The sequence below is a fragment of the Zootermopsis nevadensis genome, unplaced genomic scaffold (assembly GCF_977971745.1).
Source record: "Zootermopsis nevadensis isolate Lab colony 2312 unplaced genomic scaffold, Znev_1.0 Znev_ptg000011l, whole genome shotgun sequence".
Lineage (NCBI taxonomy): Eukaryota > Metazoa > Arthropoda > Insecta > Blattodea > Termopsidae > Zootermopsis > Zootermopsis nevadensis.
Genome location: NW_028259143.1, coordinates 7,480,027 through 7,500,984, shown reverse-complemented (window position 1 = coordinate 7,500,984; position 20,958 = coordinate 7,480,027). Strand labels below are relative to the sequence as shown.

General features: G+C 37.3%; 1 protein-coding gene across 11 annotated transcripts in view; it reads left to right on the top strand.

The window, feature by feature from the left end:
* The first annotated feature begins 1,218 nt into the window (after window positions 1–1,218).
* The window catches only part of LOC110834246 (protein ZAP3), a 46,982-nt gene continuing 27,242 nt past the window's right edge, over window positions 1,219–20,958 (top strand). For 10 of the 11 annotated variants that reach the window (XR_015534694.1, XM_087347197.1, XM_087347199.1 and 7 more), the window contains exons 1-11: window positions 1,219–1,376; window positions 3,091–3,155; window positions 9,794–9,976; window positions 10,595–10,784; window positions 11,372–11,485; window positions 12,138–12,292; window positions 13,110–13,605; window positions 15,513–15,623; window positions 15,712–15,816; window positions 16,646–19,102; window positions 20,487–20,638. Coding sequence is in view for 10 of the 11 variants with exons in the window: in XM_087347197.1 (XP_087203323.1) it covers window positions 10,611–10,784; window positions 11,372–11,485; window positions 12,138–12,292; window positions 13,110–13,605; window positions 15,513–15,623; window positions 15,712–15,816; window positions 16,646–19,102; window positions 20,487–20,638 (3,764 nt within the window). In the remaining variant the exon portion in view is untranslated. The remainder of the gene's footprint in view (window positions 1,377–3,090; window positions 3,156–9,793; window positions 9,977–10,594; window positions 10,785–11,371; window positions 11,486–12,137; window positions 12,293–13,109; window positions 13,606–15,512; window positions 15,624–15,711; window positions 15,817–16,645; window positions 19,103–20,486; window positions 20,639–20,958) is intronic. The other variant, XM_022073195.2, reaches the window with a different exon arrangement.

The following is a 20,958-nucleotide window of genomic DNA, read 5'->3' as shown; positions in this document are numbered from 1 at the left end:
CTCGTAAGGTTCTTCTACATGCCGTAAATCTACCACATGGGACCGTCGTCTTTACTTCCCCCCGCGAAGGAAGTTGTGCTACTGATTTTATCACCCTTAAAACTTCATCGACTTCGGCCGGGATTGAACCCGCGAACCTTACACCCAGTAGCGAACTAACCACTAGTCCACCGAGGCCGACAAATTGTTAACATGGATTACATTAATAGTGTATTTCGTTCAAGTAATTCCACTCCATCCTTGTAGATGTCGCAAGTGCATGTTTTTGTCTTTCATCAGAAACAGAACAGTTGCTACATTTGGGTATAGATTGCAATACAATATGCGTGACGCCATAAGCCGCTCAGTAACGATTATGATGCGTCTCAATTTATTCTCAGCACTCCCATTCACAGAGCCCCTCAACATCTATCCGCATCAATGTAGAATCACTTGAACAAAATATACGCTAATCACGAAAGATGTCGCTCGTAGCTTGTAGGAACAAACTTAGACATAGATTTGATCTTTTTTAAGCTTTACTCAGGCATAAGGTCATGGATAGATAGAATACATGGTAGTTGTAGGGATATCACTTGAATATGAACATTCGTTAAATTTCCTTAGGTCTGAAATTGGGAGAAATTATATGATTGCTCGATTTTCATATCGCTAAAAGAAATCATGAGGAGGATTTTCTGTTCTTCCACAAAGTCGAAATGTTCCATGCCTTATATATTTCTTTATTTCTTCTATAGTCTATGTCATTCTCATCGATGATTAGCGGATGAGGTAAGTTATCTACGGAAACCTGTAATGGCCGTGACCGTAGGTATTTTTTATAACTTGCGTACGCATTACCTTATGCCGGAAACACGAATTAAAAATACATGCTTCAGTAAGCTGATGATCATGTCACTATGCTACAGTTTTCTTATAATCCCTATGCACTCTGAATTTGGATGTTTGACTTCTTTTCTGATTCGTAATATCATCTTAAGATGGGAATTTTGTTTTATGAGTTTATTCCAAAGATCCTTCCAGTTTCAAAATATCTTATCCGCACAGCCCAGATCCAGTATTACTAAACAATCAAACGAAATTAAAGCTACGGAAAACCGTCCAGCTCAGATTCGTGTTACAATAATCGAGAAACAACTGTTTTATGTGACTCTGTGTATGACCTCCAATTTTAAACATCGGTATTTTTTCAATGAATGCTTAGCACCAGTCCGCCATTTCCTTTCAGTGACAGGATATTCAATGTTGGTAGTGCTGAAAGTGATGGTATAACGTTAATTAATTTACGTCGAGTTTGGTGGAAAGTAATCTGTGCGTTATTGTTGCAAAAAGTATGTATAAGTGTAGTGGAATGATACTATCGTAATGGAAGGAAGGTAAGCTTTAATTGCTGTACGTACATAAAAGAGAGTGTGGTAGCTTAAAAACTTATACTTTCTGCTCAACTATAAGCCGACGCTTGCCTCCAATTTTTAATGCCTGCATGTTCGAGAAATTAGTAAGTTTGTTGCCGAGTGAGCTTCTTAGCGTATGTCGTGGACAAAATGTTGCAACAGTGACCTTGGTTCACATTATTACTTGTAATGTGGTATAAAGAACACCTTCAGAATTTTAATGTGTTCCAAGGAGTACACCTTTACAATCTTGTTATTGTTAAAGAATACAATCTTGTTAATGTTAAAGAAAGTGTCCTGCACTACTACTCCCTCCAGTTTTTCTTTCTCTGTATTCCTGATTCTGTTTCTTCTGGATTCACTACACTATCTGACAAACAGAACTCTTGTAGGGTCTGTCAGTATTGATATTCTGGATTGTAATGCCATGGGGACTTACAGGTAGATACCAGCAGTTCAGAGAAACATACTATCTTTGAAACATTGGTATCTGCCTACAAATCCATGCAATATTACAACCCAGAATATTAACATCAACTTCGTCACCACTTTGAGAAACTCAGATTTATGGAGTCTGTTATGTATAACGTTCTTATACCTCTGTGCATGGAAATGTATAGTTGTTCTATACCTGACAGAATTTCTTCCCTCTCCTTTCTCCTTCATTCATTTTTTCATAACTGAAATGTTTTGTGTAAGAAAAGAGTAGCTGGACTGTTCACAAGTGTTGATAAAAGACACTGGGAAACAGTGAGGTAAATTTATATGTTTGGCAAGCAGGGCTCATATATTATAAAAAGTGAATATGTTATCATTATGATAGTGGTGGTGGTGAAATTTATTTTGTTGTCATATTATAGAAAAAATAATTACACCAGTGGGGAAACTAACAGAAATGGTGACTTACAGTGAGTAGTTCTGTTGGACTAACAACCATCCTACAAGACAATATTACATATGTATTGTCTTTATAACATTAACCCCTTTACTCCAAAGATTGTCTGGATTTGTTATTCTGTTGGAACTGCAGTAATTATAGTAGATGGGTTACCTCAGCCCTTCCAAGTGAATGCTGTGGTAATGCCTTGAAACAGACCGTGACTGCTTCCTCCTCAATCAACTTTGACACCAGTCATACCTAAATGGTGCCTCCAGCATTAATAATAGATTCTGATGTTTTATAGGTTGTTAAATCCATTGGGCTGCTGCTACAAAATTCAATTCTTTTATTTCCTGCTTCTTCCATGTGAACCACAAGTTCAGCTGATAGTCTTCTCTTTCATTTAACCATATAAACCACCATCATCATTGGCTCTACAGCTCTGTGTGGGTCCTGGCCTTCTTCAAAAGCTTCTTCCATTCTTCCTCAGACAATCTGTTTGCCAGTCCACTGTGAATGAGTCCATCTGGCAGTTGCTTCATCTGATTTTGTAACAAGTTGTTTTTTACAGGGTGCCCATCCCCCAACCTGGAGGACCAAACCTCCATATTTACAGCCCCCGGAGGTAGGGTGGCCCAGCTATACCTCCGGGCACTGGGTAGCTTGGGTACCTCAGGGGTGCCAGTCCCTGTACCCACTGATGTGGGTCCCTGAGGGGACATAAACCATACCAATTATTATTTTTATGTCAGAGTGTGATATATTAAATGTTTTAGTACTTTACAGGGGTTAATGAATAAATTTTGTCTCATTCAGATCAAATTCCAATATTTAAGATGGGTTGGGACATGAAGAGGTATTGTTACCAAACTGCTGTCTAGGTAAGTATACATCTTTTTTTATTGAAGCATTTATGATTATTTTTTACAGTCAGTAAGCTGACATGTTTAATTTACAAAGGGCATCTCCTTCGTCCAGGCTGAGGTGAGTAATTTAGCTTAAAAAACTAATATATGAAGTGCCAGAAGTCTTTATATGTACAGTGTATGTACATAAACGTAGACCGTCAAAATTAGAGTGGCTCATTTTAATGAGAATGTCTTCAGTGTTTGGGGTGGGCCATGTCGAATGTTGAAAATTATCTAGTGTTTTGGCAGACATTGCAGTTACATGTGTTTCTTTGTCTCTGTGATAATGAAGATTGGCTATTGTCAGATATGTAAGAAAATATGATGTATTGAGTTGCTCTAGTGGACCATTTTAAAATAATGAAATTGTGTTGGGTGGGATGTGATCTACAGTGAGTTTTTTGTGTGGTTATGTACATTGTAATAATTTCATAAACATTGGTTATATGTCTTTCAGTTTGTTCAAAAGAATTGTAACATATGTTACAATTTTTGTTGTTTGTGTTTAGTGAAATGGACCATTTGTCATGCATATGTTTTATGTTGTACAACACTAGTTGAAAATGTGTGCAGTGATCTCCAATTGGCATCTGTGTTAGTGAAAAGGGAGACAGTTTCTGTTGCATATCTGACTGGAATTTTGTTTGGCTGCAGGTTCTTATACATAAGCACAACATGCAGTTTGTGTATTACATTAATACATTAATGCAGTCTGGACATACATTTATGTGTTTAAGAATAAATTATTATGGTATGTACATCATGGTGTGAAGCTAATGAAATTTACGAGGGGCAGTCAAAAAGTTCCCGGAATTGTGGTATAGCACTGTAATGGTAGGACATATGGCAATACTTACCTAATCACCTTCAAAGTAGGACCCTTGTGCACACACACACTTGCTCCATCGATCCTGCCATTGTTGGAAGCACCGGCGGAAGGCTTTATTTGGAATCTTCCGGAGTTCGGCTGAGAAAAGTATTCCCGTCATCACCCAAACACCATACTCTCTGGATCTCGCTCCGAGTGACTTCTGGCTGTTCCCTACTCTGAAAATGGGCCTCAAGGGGACGCGTTTCGCAGCCATGGAGGACATCAAATCGAATGCAACGGCCAAACTCTGGAAGATTCCGAACAAAGCCTTCCGCCAGTGCTTCCAACAATGGAAGGATCGATGGAGCAAGTGTGTGTGTGTGTGCGCAAGGGTCCTACTATGAAGGTGATTAGGTAAGCATTGCCATATTTCCTATCATGACAGTGCTATACCACAATTCCGGGAACTTTTTGACTGCCCTACGTATGTATTGCTGATAGTGTAGCAGGTCAGTGTTATACCAGATGTCTACTTAAATTTTAGAGCATATCCATCCTTCCAATACCTTAGTGGCCTAATTGGTTTGTACCCAACTGGTGGCAGGAATTACATAGTAAATGCAGTTAAAGGCAGATGCAGGGTGCAAATACTGTTTTTCATAGCTCAATTAGGGCATTATGATCTCTTAACTTGTGTGTCACTGTTTTTGAACCTTTTTCAAGTATGGCCAATAGGTGCATAGGAGGTGGATATTGTGTTGTAAGTTGCTGATAGAGAGTATCTTATTGATTACAATGGTTTTGGTTGATGGTGAATGGTGGTTACTACACTGGAGTTGTTCTTCGGAATAATGACATCATATAGTTGGAAGGTTTGTTGTTCACTTTGATTATTATCATGTTATATCTGCATTATCTTTTTACAGTTATGCATGAACACTGTTTATGTAATCAAGTTCAAGTTCTCAGCATCTATTTGTTTGTTTCCCCCTCCCCCACAGCTGTGATATAAATACACAGAGGTTATTTTCCTCAAATTCTGAGTTACACAGTGCTAACAACACTACGTTTTGTCAGAAGAGATGTCGAAAATCTTGTGTTCAGTGAACAAGTTATGCTGTGCACTCCCTGCAACACCATTACCCTGTCCCTTCCAGTAAATTTTATTGTATTTGAATGTGATTGATATTCTGGCTCTACAGCATGTCCAGTTCTTCTACCAACCTGACCTAGGAATTTAGTATGTTTGAATGTGACTTGCTGGAGTGATGGAGTTGCAACATATTAAACTAAGCTATGCTATAAGGTGTGCATCACACTGTACCAGATGACATGTTTTGCTCTAAACAACAAGATACTTTGAATCTTGACCTTAGAACTAGCATCTCAGATCTGCTAAACTGAGTTCAGAAGGTTTTCACCCCATGTGCAACTGGAATGAATGTAATTACATTTACAGGATTTTTCTGCTGTTATAAAACTTCAAAGTTACCTAATCCATAATAACAAATTTCTATACACATGTCCCTTTATACTGTTACTAATCAACTGCATCACCTGCACCATATCTTAACGTGCTGCTCAGCAGTTGGTCTGAAGGTTCCTTCAGTTACAAGAGGTTGTCTCGGGAGCATTGGCAATTGTTGTGTGAGCACCATTTAGCATTTCGTATGAAGAAGTAAATAATTGCTAGAGGCTCGTTGAAGTTATGCTTTTCCTGTGGCTCCAAATATATATATAACGAGATGTAAGTTGTCTGGTGTTATTTATTTCTCCTTATGTATAATAAAGATCCTTCACAATCGTTGATTAACTTATGTGTATATTAAAGATTTGATAGCAGTATTGGACACAGACACACTGTAAGAAGATGCACAATTATAAACTGAAACATACTTTTCATGATTTCTGTAAAATGTTAATGTGTCAATTTATTTTATTTGCTCAATGAAACGGAATTTATTCACAAATAGTTGTAGTCATTATGCTCTGCCAGAACATGTATATGCAACTCCTTGTTAATTAAAAAAGTGTTTGGAGTGAGTCTGCCTGTAATTGACTCTACACATTGCGTTAATAATGATGCACACAAAGTGAGTGTAAAAGTTCTTAACACCACATCTGAAAGTTTAGATTATATGCTGAAGATGAAGAAGAAAGGCATTTTCTTGTTTTTATTTTCTCATTTCTGTTTCACATTTATTTGTATTTCATCTGTTTTAAATGACTATTGAAAACAGACTTAAATTCTAAATGATTTTGTTTTCAGAATGGAAGTAGCATAATATCTTATTTGCTGGATATTGCATGTGAAATATTCTGGTTTATTTCTTTGTACTGTTGAGGTGGTGAATGTCATTGCTGTTGTTACTTTATTGCTGAACATTGAATTTAATGGGATGAACATATGGATACAGTTTACTGAAGTATGGCTTAAGGTCTTCATGGAGAAATTTTGAATTGAAGATGTGTTAATCATGTTGCCTTCATTCCTCTGCAGTGATTTGTATGCTTGCCTAAACTGCATAGAATCAGCAAGATATATTGGTGCGGTGGTATCGGAATTACATTTTGGTTTCAGAGTACAGCACTTGGACGTGATTTTATGGAACTAGTATATATGGACATTTTGTATGCACTTGTTATAAAGGACAGATTTAAGATATTTATGAACTACATTACAATTAATTATAAAAAATAGTAACTACATCTCACATTTCCAAATATTATACCCATAAAAAGCATCAGTGTATAAAAGTGAAACACACTTTGCTCATTGTGATACACTGTAGTTTGTATTACAGCTAATTTAAAGTATTATTACAGTGTGCCAGAACTGGTTGCTATGTCTAGAAGGCAAAAACAAAAAAAATGTTGCAAGTACTTACATATTAACTATATATACTATACTGGCTGCATTCATTTGCTTTGTCAGTACCTATTACAAATAATACACATCATGTGTCCATTACAGTGGTGAATGATCAAGGAAATAATTCCTTTTTACACTAAAAAACATTCAAAACCCATAAATAGAAAATGCGTAGTTCTTTATTGTTGAAGTAGCTGATACATGTAGTTATCACAAGGCCTCAAATGTTAATGTGTTTCTAAAATAGCGTAATTTTTGAGTAGTTGGTTTATGTTTTAGACATGTCCACAACTAAAATTCTCAAAAATACACTTTTTAGTTTTGCCATGATTGTTCATGTGTAACAGTCCAAGAATCCCTGTACTGATTTTTACAGTTCTGTTTTGCTGGTGTTTTCATAATGTTTGTTGACATTCCAGTTTTAATTGAGATTGGATGACAGTAATCGACACTTTGTTTAACCTACATGTGTTTTTGTGCGTATAGTTGATCGGGTGGGAATTTGTGTGTTAGGAATTCCTGGCCATTTAAAGGGTCAGATTCTGGTGAGTACATTAGAATTATTATGCTGTATGTACAGTTCCTTATTTCTTACAAATTCTATCTTGAACTTAATTTCATTACATTACATACATACTTTCTGAATTTGATTTTCTGACTACTTAGGTTGGAGCACACTGCGTACTTCTGTTTATAATTACTGTCGACCTTATGTCTGCTTACAGTAATTATGCATTTATTTTATGAAAGGAACATATGGTCTGTATGCATCTGATACAAGAAATATTTGCACGTACCCAAATTAGTTAATTAAATTATTGTGTGACTTATGTATTGTATTGTTTTAATTGGTTTCTAGGTATTTGAATTATTTCATGGTTTAGAGGTGGCAAGTATTCCCAGCAATGATTTGGAAACACCACAGAGATATATGGCTACACGTGTTTTGTTGGTTCTGAGAGAATGCTGTTTGTCATAGTTCTGTGATTTTGCCTTTTGCAACGTTTTACCTTCAGTTTTTTAGCCAATATAGTTCTTTTAGTTAGGATTTTATCCTGTTTTGTCTGTACTCTCAACATAATGAAGATTCATAATTTTCTTTCATTTCTTAATCGCTATAAAATTGTTGTACACTATGTTTTAGTACACAATACTATTGTGTAACATATTTGATGAAGTAAACTTGTACTACACACTTTGAAGTTGCACTGCATATAAAGAGAACACAAAAGGAACTGATACAGTGAATGCATAATTTGCCTGTCAATCCACACCACTAAACATTGGACCAATGTATCTAATAATCTTGATCGGGTGTGTCAGTAATATACTTATATTTTGTTGTTTGTTAGCAATTATTACATCTCATTTCTGCTGTAAGAGTATAACACACATTAGAGAATATGAAAGACAAATAAGGAAGTTGTGTTTTTTTAAGAATAATGAAACCGTTTTTTCAAATTGCATATTTATGATTACTTGAGCCTTAAGGGGATAGCAAAATTAAAAAAGAAGAAGCATCCCACTCTTGTGAACAAAAGATTTGTATGCTCAATAAATGCAAAGATTCTGTCTGCATGTTTAAAAAATTGATTGGTGAGTATTTGCTGTCAAACTTCTGTTAAAAGTAATGTTTCTCAGAACAGTAGTCGAATTTGTGACTACATTTTTAGAATGTTTCGTGGGCCCTCATATTAATTATGCTTCATAGGTTTTAGGTGTTGCAGTTTCGCTTTTTGTTTTTCTTTCTGCTTTTACAGAAGATGGTTGGATATACATTTATTTCACCTTGACAGTCATATGGATGTATTGAACCTTTGCAGGTATGGAGTATGGCTTTAGGAATGGACCAGTTAAGGCTCAGGAGAGCAGCCAGTGTTTGACATGCTTGAAGCATTTATTATAATTTTCAGTTTATTACTTTAATTGCTGACAAAATAAATAGAGCATGCATTTTTTGAGTGTGAACAAGGAATGCTTGGTGTATGCACCTTTTGGGAATATGCAGCAAAGCATATGCTGAAAGTTTACAAACACATGGATACACTCAACCAGCATTGACATCTGTACTATTTATTTCTTTACATTGTTAAGAGGCAGTATTTTTTTAATAATGTATATTGTTAGATATAAATTATAAGGTATCAGCAAATTTCATATTGATACCCTCATTTCGTGTGATGGATGAAACTGTCCAATCTGGGAAGTCGTGCTGAAACTTGAACAGTCTAGCAAATACTGAAACATGAGCCACTTTTGCTATGATTCAGTCCCCCCCCCCCCAATTTAGTTTTGTTATGGAAAATTTATAACTTTGTTGAGTGGAAAGTTAATATCCCATTTGAAAGGGAATAATATTGAAATTACTTAAGATAATAGGGTGTGAGGTGGTGATAAATAAGTGGGGAATTTAGAATATTGTGTAACAAGGAGCTGCGTAAATTGTACAGGTCACCTAGCATAGTGAGTATAATGAAATCTAGGCAACTCTGTTGGGCTGGACATGTTGCACGCATGAGGGGGAGGGAGGGCAGGCAATGGTTACGTGCAGAATTTTTGTGGGAATTGCTTCTGGGAAATGACCACCGGTCAGACCGAGAAGGAGATTGGAGGATAACATCAAGATGGATCGTAGGAAGGTGGGCTGTGAGGATGGCAAATGGATGGAGTTGAGTCATGTTTGGTGGTAGGCCTTGGTGTTGTCGGTGTTGAATCTGCAGGTTCTGCTACCAGGGAGTTTGTTATTGCTCCATTATGATGTTCTGGAAATATTTGTCCTTGCCGGCAAAGTAATTAAATTTTTTTTCAGAAGAAACTAGTGCGGTGAAATAGCAGTTGCATTTCTTGTGCTAGAAATTTGATTTTGTGCACTTATTTTGAAGTTGTTTTTATGTGACTATATTTGTGTGCCAATCCTTCTCATATTAGGTGTGCTCAGTGATTTGAGCTATTTGGAAATATTGATATGACAGCAGTCTCAGCCTTCAAGGTTCGGAAGTATTAACTGAGGGAGGGAGGAGTGATAGTACTTCTCATTCTGAATTGAAGATTGTGGAGTCATTTTGAAGATATACTGTACTGTACTGAGCGTTATACTTCTGTATAGTAGAGGTAATTGTTTTGTTGTATAATTCAGCTACATGCATTGTTTTAATCATAAGGATTCACATGTGAAACTTGGTGTTTTTATCTTTTGTGGTTTGTGTATTTTATTCTCGAGTGTAACACTAGTTTATGATCAAATTGTTATATGTTTAATGTCAGAGAAAACATAGTCTGCGTTATCCAGTCTCCGTGCAGATTCTTTTGCTGTCCATTTCCAGTGGTACAGATAGTGGTGAAAGAATGTTCTTAAAACTGTAATATCCTTTACTATTAAAAATCTCCTTTTTCATTCAAAGTGTTACCATTATATTAATTTTAGTGATTAACCAGAAAATGTATGTGTGTGTGTGTGTGTGTGTGTGTGTGTATATATATATATATCAGGAGCTGTCTATGTCTTTTCGTTAAGAAAGAGTAGATTATTTTGAAACAGATATAATTTTCATGATTAATGCATAATAGTAACTTTCATAAGAGAATTTTATGAATAGGTGATTTTGAAATATATTTTCACATTTAGCCATTTGCATCTTTAATTTATAGTGATATTTTATTTTGGAGCAGTTCGTTTGAATAGTAATTTTTTGGTAGAGTTTTGTAGGAATAAATGTTGTCATTTAACAGACCCTAACTGGACAGAATGCAGGCTTGGAATCAGTGGAATAGTCAGGCTGCAGCATCAGGCTTTGCTATGGCAGGGTATCCATCCACTGCAACTGTACCCCCTCCAACAGCAGCTGCTGCGCCACAAACGGCGTATCCAGTAGGCTATCAGTATTATGGAACTGGACCAGGATTGTCATCTGTCACTCCAGTAAGTTTCCTTCTGTACATTTTGAGAGAATTATATAGGAATCAGAGGTGATATCTGTGACTGAAAGACCGATATTGTTAGAAAGAAGTAAGACAATACAGTATTGGTATACTTTTTAATCACTCATATATAACACCTGGTACATTGATCCTGCTTTTGTGTGAAAGTGAGGTGTGTACCAACATTCTTATTAAATCTCATGTATATCAAATATATTTAAAATGAACATTAAAATTATAAAAATCAGTAAATCTTAAGAGAACTTGTTTGTATCATCATGTGTAATTTTGTTATAAAAGTAAGGAACTTTTCACATGTTGGTACGGACCAGTACTTTGTAATTTATCCAATTTAATTATTTTAATGTTCATTTTAAATTTGTTTGATTTATGTAAGCTGTAGTGAGAAGCTGAACGTATTGGCAATGAAAGCTGTGTAATAATACACAGATAACTAGAACACTGACGAAAGCATGTCGTACTAAAATGCGTATGCTTAAATTACATGTATTAGTGTGTTGCTGGTTGGGAATAATTCAGTTTTAAATTATTTTAGCAAGTAAAGGAATGAGTATTATCTTTTGCCAGGACATGTCTGGTTGCACTCAGCAGGAGTGGACTATAGTCCAGCAACAGCATTGGCAGCAGTGGCAACAGTGGCAACAACAGTTTCAGCAGTGGCAGCAGGAATATGGTGACAAGGTACTGTCTTATGAATATATTGAGATTTTCACTGTGGTGAAGATGTAAATTGTAAATGTGATGACACTGTGTAGTCTTGTAGGTGCTAGCAATGTTTTGGACGAATGTATTACTTCCATCAGGATTGATTTTAACTTCTCTTCATCACTGAATATGGAGAGCATGATTTGAGGTTCTCAAGATGGTTGTCTTCTGGGTTGTAGCACTGTGTAGTCTGGTAGACGTTTAACAATATTTCACAGGTTGTTGCTGCCTCCATCATCAGGGCAATGGTGATGGAGGCAGCAAGAACTTTTGAAACGTTAGTAAACTTCTACCGGACTACATTGCGTCACAACTCTGAAAACATCATGGAGATGATACATTCTTCCAAAACATTGTAACCACTTGCAGGATTAAATAGCATCATAATCCAGAAGATCAGAATCAACATCAAATAAGCAGATGTTGACAACCAGTAAGGGGTGGTCTTCTAAGTTTGGTGTTTGATGGTGCATGCCTAACAACCACTCACCATAGGAAACTAATAACTGTATTTTATGAATTGTTGGAGTCCAGTTTTGGGCTCTTGTGAGCTTTGTAATTACATTAAGTTTGTAGTTTGATATATGTCACTGGGAATAGGTTAGTACCAGGATCTTTCTTCTTGCAGTATCAGGAATCAATAAATTCTTTCTCTGCACAAGGATGTGCAGTGCCAATACCTGCTCTTGTAGATACAGCACACCCACCGCCTCTGCCCCCACCAGATAAATGTGTTCCTCCACTGCCACCAGAAGATGCTGATCATCAGGCAGATGTGTACAGGTAACATCACCACTGTTGTTATATATGTATGATAGAATTTACCATATTTAATCATATGAAGTGGACTACTATTTGGTATAAGAAATCCCCCCCCCACCTTCCACAAGATGGTTGCAGAACAAACAAAAGCCTGATAATTTAGAAAAACACTACAAAATACAAAATATGAAGTGTCTTAGGCCAGCATCCCTCCTTATCTATTGGGAGAATAGGTGAGAGGGAGAGAGAGAATCATAAATATTTTCTTTCATAACTAAAAACATGTTTTTAAAAGTATATGAATAGCTAATGCAGTGTGTGGTAATGAAAAGGATGTTGGCCCCATTTCATTTGTTTTTCTTAATTGATCTATGGCATAATTTTCTCCTGCAACATTTGACATTTAAGTAAAAGGAATTTTACAGCAGCCCACCTAGAACATTGGGTTTGTTTTCTCCTCTCATGTCACATTCAGTAGATATCTTGAACATGACCTGACAAAGCATCCTTATTGTGAATGGTCAGCTTTACTTCCATCCAGTAATAAGGTAAAAAACGCATGTTCTCCTTCCATAGCCCTTATTCATCCTCTTGTAGGGGTGTTTTGGCGCAGTGGCAACATCACATTTACCTGATTTATCACAAGAAGCAAGCAAATACAATTTGGGAAGTCTATTATGAGACATGTCAGTGGTGAAAACAGTCTAAGTTATATTTGTAGACAGTTTTAAATGCATACCAAGTAAAATAATTTTCAGTATGTTTCTTAAGGTTCGAGTATGTCCTTGTGATGGTGTTGGATTTTTGTAAGGGGAATAATGTCACCGTTTCCATTCAGGGTTTCAGGTGGAACAAATAAAATGCAGGATATTTCTACTGGGAATGTGCCAGACAGTTACAACAGCCATGGCAGTGCAAGTTTTCAAACTGGGGATCACAGCGGTGTTGCTGCTGCTTATCCCATGCCATATTATGGAGTTCCTCCTCCAAGCAAAGGCACTCCATTACCAGCTGATTTCAACAAACCTCCGCCACTTACAAATATTGATACTGGATTTGGTAGTAAAGGTAATACAGGTGAAGGCTACCAGTCTTCAAAACGGCCTTTTGAAGGAGATGTATCCCGAGAGCAGTTTCCTGATGACGTAAAGAAGTCTCGTGGGGAGGGTTATGGGAGTGGATTTTCACCTTTAAGAGGAGAAGAGCATGGTGGCAGAGGAAGAGGTTCACGTGGAGGTAGATGGGGGGATCTGACCTCCAAAGAAAAAGAGCCTATTTGGAAACAGCCATCTGAAGGGGAGACAGCGCTACAGCCTGTACGAGCCCCTACCAAGGTGTGCTTCTTATTTATTCTATGCTCTTTATATAAACTGATTTGTTGGAGATCATAAAATTATCTGATGCAAGCTGATCTGGATGGTTTCAGTTTTTTTAAATAAATTCTTCAGAAATTAAATATATGTGAAACTTTAATATTGTGCTTTACCATTGAAATAACACTTAAACATTTACCATGTATGTATAAAATATACAAATTGTTCAGAAACATACCTTTAGTCACTGATTTTTTATGAATAATCATTAACATGAAGCCCATTTCTCACAAAGTGTCTGTGTAAAATGCAATAGAAAGTTTCTGAAGAAAATGAAATGTGGAATCTATGTTAGTATTTTAATTAATGAAGTAGAATTATTTAACCCTTTGAAGCTAAGATTTTAACATTCTGTATTTTGATTGAATAGTAGATTGATTGATAATGCACAGTTGACAGTTTGTTATTAATGTGCAATAGAATTTATTTAATGAATGTCACAGGAAATAGAAGCATCCTTAGAAAACCAGCACAGACAATATTTCTGTGTGGATGAAGTTCTTTACTCAGTTTTAAAGATTGGTCTGGTGGTCATAGTAACCTTTTCAAGCATCCAATTTGTCCATAATGTTCCAGGTCAAAGACCTGTCACAGTCATTGCTTCCCAGCTGTGCAACTGACTCCATGTGTGATTACATTCAAGGACATGATTGCTATACACAGAGTGTTTATGTAGTGTGAATTGGCCCGTAACGTTAGTAACAATAGTATTCCATGCAGTGCATAAATGGATTCAATTTACCTTAATTGTTTTTAGGAAATATGATACATATATTTCTTTGTAGTTGTAACATTCCAACAAAGTTACACTTTTTACTCCCCCCCACCTTGAGCATGTTGGCGGCAGTGCAATATATAGTATGTACAGTTTTTTATGAGGGGAAACACGTGTATTATCCCAGGTCAAGTGTGAGAAGGAGTACATACCTTTTTGGGTTTGTTGATGACAACAGACACATTCACTTTACATTTGAGAAGAAAGGAATTGCTTGTAGCAGTGATATGTCATTAAACTTTCATTTGTAAATTGTAATGAAAATCGTACAGTGTTTTGGATCAGTTTATCTTTGCGTGTAAAGAATGCTTGACCTTTGTTGGCATGATGATGGTGAGAACAGATCCTAAAGACCTATCTGTGTAGTTCATTATGATATTGCAGTGCTGGGGAGCTTTAAATATGAGTCTTGTTGAGATCGAACCCCTTTGAAGATTGTTCTGAGCGAAAGAGTGGAGGCCATTAAAAATTGCCCCCAGAGGCATTGAGTCAGGAATCCTGTTGTCATACCAGTGAATTGATTCTCTCTGCAAAGAACTCCCTGGTCTTCTGTTGGGACCACTACACTACTGTGTCCCTGATGTCTACTTCTGACCCTAACATTCCGCCCTTTGGTAATTTCTTGTGGGGAGCTAAGTGCATGGAATTGATGTGATATATTTGGGTTGTATGGGGGTTGTCTGGCACCTTCCAGTGTATGGAGTGCAGCATGTCCTGGACATTGTAGGCTACATGACAGTACTTGTGAGCATATCAGGATACTTTCTGTTGATGGTGGTAGAAAGAACTTGGAGATTTCCACAAAAGCTTTGTGCATTGGTGTTGATGTCATATTCCTTGAATGCCAGCCAATTGATTCTGTTTAGATGAAGTCTGCACTTATAATACCACCATTTAACTGTGCCGCACTGTTCCTCTTTGCTCTGACATGCCTATTTTGGCACACAGCTTCCGGTCAACTGCTAGTGTGCCACATGATCACCCGTAACTGTATTTGCTACCAGTGCTGCAAACATATTTCATTTTAAAAGTTTTCTCATAATAATATAACCCATTGTTTCATTGATTTTCAATGCAGTTTTTTGTCATGTAGGATAATCCAGATGAGTTATCTGCAGCCGAGAAGACTTTTGACCTTCAGTTTAAACAATGGGAAGAACAGTTTAATAAATGGAAGGAACAGAATATTGACCATCCTGATAAGGTTAGTTGCCTATTTTAATGTTGGCACTTTTGTTAGAATAATGGAAGACTTCAAATCTGACATGCCATAATTTGTTTAAATTGTATAGACTCAATATCTTGAATACGAGGCCCAGTGGAGCAGCTGGCGTGAACATCTCTTACAGCGCAGAGAGCAGATGAGGAAGAAAAGGGAATCATCAAATAAGTTGGCTGTAAGTTTATTTGATGTGTTACTACAGTTATACAGAAATTTATCTTGTGGGAGAACTTCTTTATGTTACTTTTTTAGTTTCCAGAGGATTATTTTTGCTGAGTATAAACATAACATTTTAGTTTTTGTGTAGCAAGTATCATAGTCACTTAGGTGCATATTGCAAATGGCCAAGCTACAGTAAGTTAAGGGCATAGGCAGTACATGACCAAATTTTGAAATTGGCATCTCTAATCCAATTAATCTGAGTTTGTACTGTCGATGTGTGGTATCTGGGTTTTAAAGCTGTGTGGAGTTGTAGGCTGAAGACCTGAAGATGAAGACCATATGCAGTCTGCATACAAGTCACACAGTATTATAACCAAGAATGCCAACATCAACATCTTTATTACTTCAAATCTCACATAAGATTGTACTTGTAGATTTTCTCTCACATGAAGAAAGGGAATGTGTAACTAAATTTCATGGAGTAGAACCCTTCTTCAGAAGATAAACTCTTTGCTAATCAAAATTTCCTTTTGTTTTATGCAACTTGAAGTTTCATTACCATGTTTAAAAGAGCCTGCCTCAGGACACCCAAAATCACATCACACAAACATGAAGCAAAGGAAATTGTTAAGACAGATTACCATCATTTTTAATATTCTGAGAGTCTTGTCCATAAATATTAATTTTAAGCATCGTTTGTAATGCTTATCTTGTACACATGTCAGATTATTACTGTAATCCTTGGCATTATAGCAACACAGGTTGGTGTATCATAACTAAAATACGATAATGATTTAGAAATGCTCCTTCATAGAAATTAAACAAATTCAATTTTTTAACAGGAATCAAGTGGTGAGGTCTTCCAATCTGACCTTTCTAATCGGGTTGGAACCAGCTCATCCCCTGCAAGAGGTAGAGGAGGACGTGGTGGCGGCTTTGACAGAAATGGTTCAAATATGGGGCAAGATCATTTTCGTGGAATTCAAGATTCCTCTAATAGAGGTTCTGAAGGTTTTGGAGGTACTCACTTGTCACAAGAACAGAATGTGGGAGGTGGTTTCAGAGACCAGAAGTCTGGTCTAAGTGCAGCTGGAGATTTTGGTGGCTATGGAATGTCACAGCAGGATCATGGTGCTAAAGCAGGAGGATCTGAACCATCGGGAAACTTTGGGGAGCATTGTATTGGTCAAAGATCAGTGATTGGTGGGCCTGGTGGTGCAGGACATGATAGTTTTGGCACACAGCATGCATTGTCTCAACAAGGTTTTGGATCTTCATGTGGACCTATTCAGGACTGTAAAAGTGGGCCTGGATTTGGAGGTCCAGCACCATCAAAACAAGAGCCCAAAATGCTGCAGTGTGGACCAAATAGAGGACCAAGTAATTCTGGGGGTAATGCTTCTCAACATGACATTCCTGTATTACCTGGTAATTTTAGTGTTCCACCACCATCTTTGGGACAACCGGACACAAAAGTAATGCTAGCAGGGTCAAACCAGGTATCAGGAGATATTGGAGGATCTTCATTATCACAGAAACCACCAAATATGCTGAGTGCTATTCATGCCCAGCAGTTACCATCTGCACCAAAATCATCTGGGGAAGAGAACAAGGACATTGCTGAAGGAGATACACCATCAGATGAGAAAGATGAAAAAAATAATGCAGTGAAACTAGATTTTATTAAGAACACAGCAGATGGAATTCCTGGATTAAATCTTCTTGTGGAACAGAACAAGCAGAAGAACGATGCCAAAGCTTCAGCGGAAGAGAGAGAGTTGTCACTTGGTCATGATATAGATGAGAGGGCTTTGGATAAATCTGTGAACCCTAGTGGCTTAATTGGGCCTGTGCTAGCACCCACTTCCACTGAGCAGCCAAATGATCAAGGTCATGGGACAGGCAGACCACCTAGTAAATTGCCATTTCAGCAATCAGGTGTACAAGATTTTGGTCCTGATAGCAAATTTCCTTTGAATAACCAAGTTTTTCGACCTGGAAGTCAGAATACTCCAAATGTGCAAGGTTTTAGTTCACCGCCCAAAGGTCCCTTTCATCAAGGGCCAAGCAACCAGAACTTTGGGCCTGGAGGAAATAAGATCATTGGTAATCATGGAAACCAGCCAAATACACAGAACTTTGGCCCTGGAGCTCAAGGTCTGAATCAGTCACATGGTGTTGGAAATCAAGGTTCTAACCAGTCATTTGGAACAGGAAATCAAGGGTCCAACAGATCTATGGGTCTCGGAAATCATGATGCAATAAATCCTCATGGATTTGGACCACAAAACTGCATAGGTTCACATGGATTGGGTCCAGATGGAAATCTAGGTTACACTTCCAGTAATCAAGCTTTTGGTCCAGGAATTCGGGGTTATGGATCCATTAACCAAGGTTCTCCAGGAATGGGATTTCAGGGTAATAACCAGGGCTTTGGATCCAATAATTTTGGTCCTCAGAATAACCAGAGTTTTGGTCCTGGTCAGTTTGGAAGTGCTTCGGGGCCTCGGCCATGGGGCGAAGGTGGGGATAGCTCTAACAAAGTAGGCTGGAACCAAGCTCAATCTTGGTTTGATGGACCTAGAAAGGACAATGTTCAAGGCATGAAGGATAATTTCCAAGGACCTAAAGATAGTTTTCAAGGTACGAGGGATAATTTCCAAGGACCATTGGATCGATCACAGGGACCTAGAGATTATTTCCAGGGTCCAAGGGATAATTTTTTTGGTCCAAAAGACAATTTTCATGGGTTACGAGATAATATCCAGGGTCCAGGAGATGGATGTCAAGGACCCAGAGACAATTTTCAGGGACTTAGAGATGGTGGGTTTCAAGGACCTAGAGACAATTTTCAGCCACCAAGAGATGGATATCAAGGGCCAGGAGACAGATTTCTTGGGCCTAGGGATAATTTTGGAGGTCTCAGGGAAGGTGTCCACGGGCCTCAAGATAATTTTCAAGGTCCTAAAGACAGATTTTCTGGACCACCCTCTGGAGATTTTGGATATACAGGAGATAGTGAATTTGGTCGTGGAGGACCACATGACTTTCCACCTCCCCGAGACTTCCAGCAGGAAAGAGGCCATGGAGGACCTCAAGATTTTGGATCTGAATATGGGAGAGGTCATGGTGGCAGAGGAAGAGCACGAGGGAGAGGAGGCTTTGGACCCCCGTTCTCAGAGAGGAGCCCTGGAGATGAATTGAATTGGCAGCATGGTAGTGGAAGGGGTGTCAGCAGATTTGGACCTGGAACAGACGAACAGAGAGTACAGCAGCCAGATCTTGGTCCATCAGCACAGGTGAGGTTTCCATTTCTGTCATTTAACTCAAATTTCCTGTAAGGTAGTTTGTTTGGAAATGTTTCATCATTAATTTCAGTTATTAAAGAAATGTTTGTGAACTATTGTACTTGTCAGGAATGGAAAGCAAGTACGTGGTTGAGGTCTTTCTGATTCATGAGTAAGGGTAATTATCATAGGAAATTCTGTCCTCTTCAGAGTGTTTTTGTCGCTTGCAAGAATTGTGTATGAGATGACACACTATTCAACATTATTAATTTAATTAATTTCCTTGGGCTTTGATGTAACTTATATTGCATCACTAACAGCCAAGTACACTTGTCATTCATTTATACATGTGTTTTGACCACCACATTTTATACTCTTATGATTAAATATTTGGGTTTGTGTTCTTAGCAAGTATATTATTTTGTATACAGTTCACAGCATTATTTTTAATACTGTCAGTTGGCAACTTCTCCATTCATAGCTCAAAATATATACCATTATACTGTGGGGGGTGTACATCTTTATATGACTAGACCTGTTTTAATACAATTAGGAATTGGAAAAGGATACTTATAATGAAGCTCAGAAAGAGAGGAATAAAACTTTGGGTTTTCTCTGTACTTTTCATATTGTGCTCTTTTTGTGTTAAATACTATGGTTCAGATTATATTGTTCAGGTAGCCCTCGATTTACGCCGGGGATGCGTTACTGGACGAACCGGTGTAAACGAAATCGGCGTAAATTGAAACTCTTTTATAATGTAAATCAATGGGAAGTCAGTGACATGCTTTCCCAGCACCCAAACATTGACGAGTAATATAATAGCATTACATTTAAAGCTCTGAAATAACATAAATAAAATAAAGGGAATTTAAAAAATATATTTTATGTACTTACAATCGGCAATGCAATTCTTTCATGTGATTGATGTGTACAGTCATCTCTGCTGTTATGCGATAGTTGCATTCATGTAAGACGCCGACCTATAGAAAATCATGTAGTAAAAATAATCCTGGTACCTCTGCAGAGATTAAATTAGTTCTTTGAAAGTTTAAAGCACCAGGAATGAAATTGCATAAGAGCAAACTCGCATATGCAAAAGTTTGCATTTCACAAACAGCTTTTACCGATTCATCGATCTCATTGGAGCAAATTCACGTTAACGAAACATACGTAATTGCAGAGATGACTATTTATAATTTTTATTCAAAATCAGCGATGTAAGAATTTTGATTTAATATAAGAATCAGTACGAGATACATTGTAAAACGTCATAAATAATAGTAAAATATATTTTTTCACTTTTTGACTTGCTGGTTTCAAAATCAGCGTTATTCTGAATCGGCACAAATCGAGGGCTACCTGTACTTAGTGCATAATATATTGTATCAAGCAGATGAAGAAAGAACCTGGCTCATTTGGAGAAGATGGTGATTTTTCCAGTGAAGATAGAAATTTTCCTCCTGATGTTTCTCGTCCACCTGAATCTGACCACAAAAAATGGGAAAGAGAAGGAGAAAGTACTTTCACTAGAGAGCCATATTCAAGGTATGTATAAGTATAGTATAGTATATGATTTTTAATGTAATGTTGCTGTCTAAATCTAAATCTTATATAATTATTCTTCTCTAATGTGTGACAGCATAAAATAAAATCAGTGTTGTTACCAACTACGGGGTTTAAATGGGCTTTAAGTACTGTTGCATAATAGGCTATGAGGATGGTATAGATGATAAAAAGTTTATGCATTTTAGTGCAGTTAACTGCTCTGCAATTTTAGGTGTGTTTTGTAAAATACATTTCAGAAGTCGCTTAATATCTGTATGCAGGTAGCAGCAGTGCCCAAACCACCTGATGCTTTCTGATTA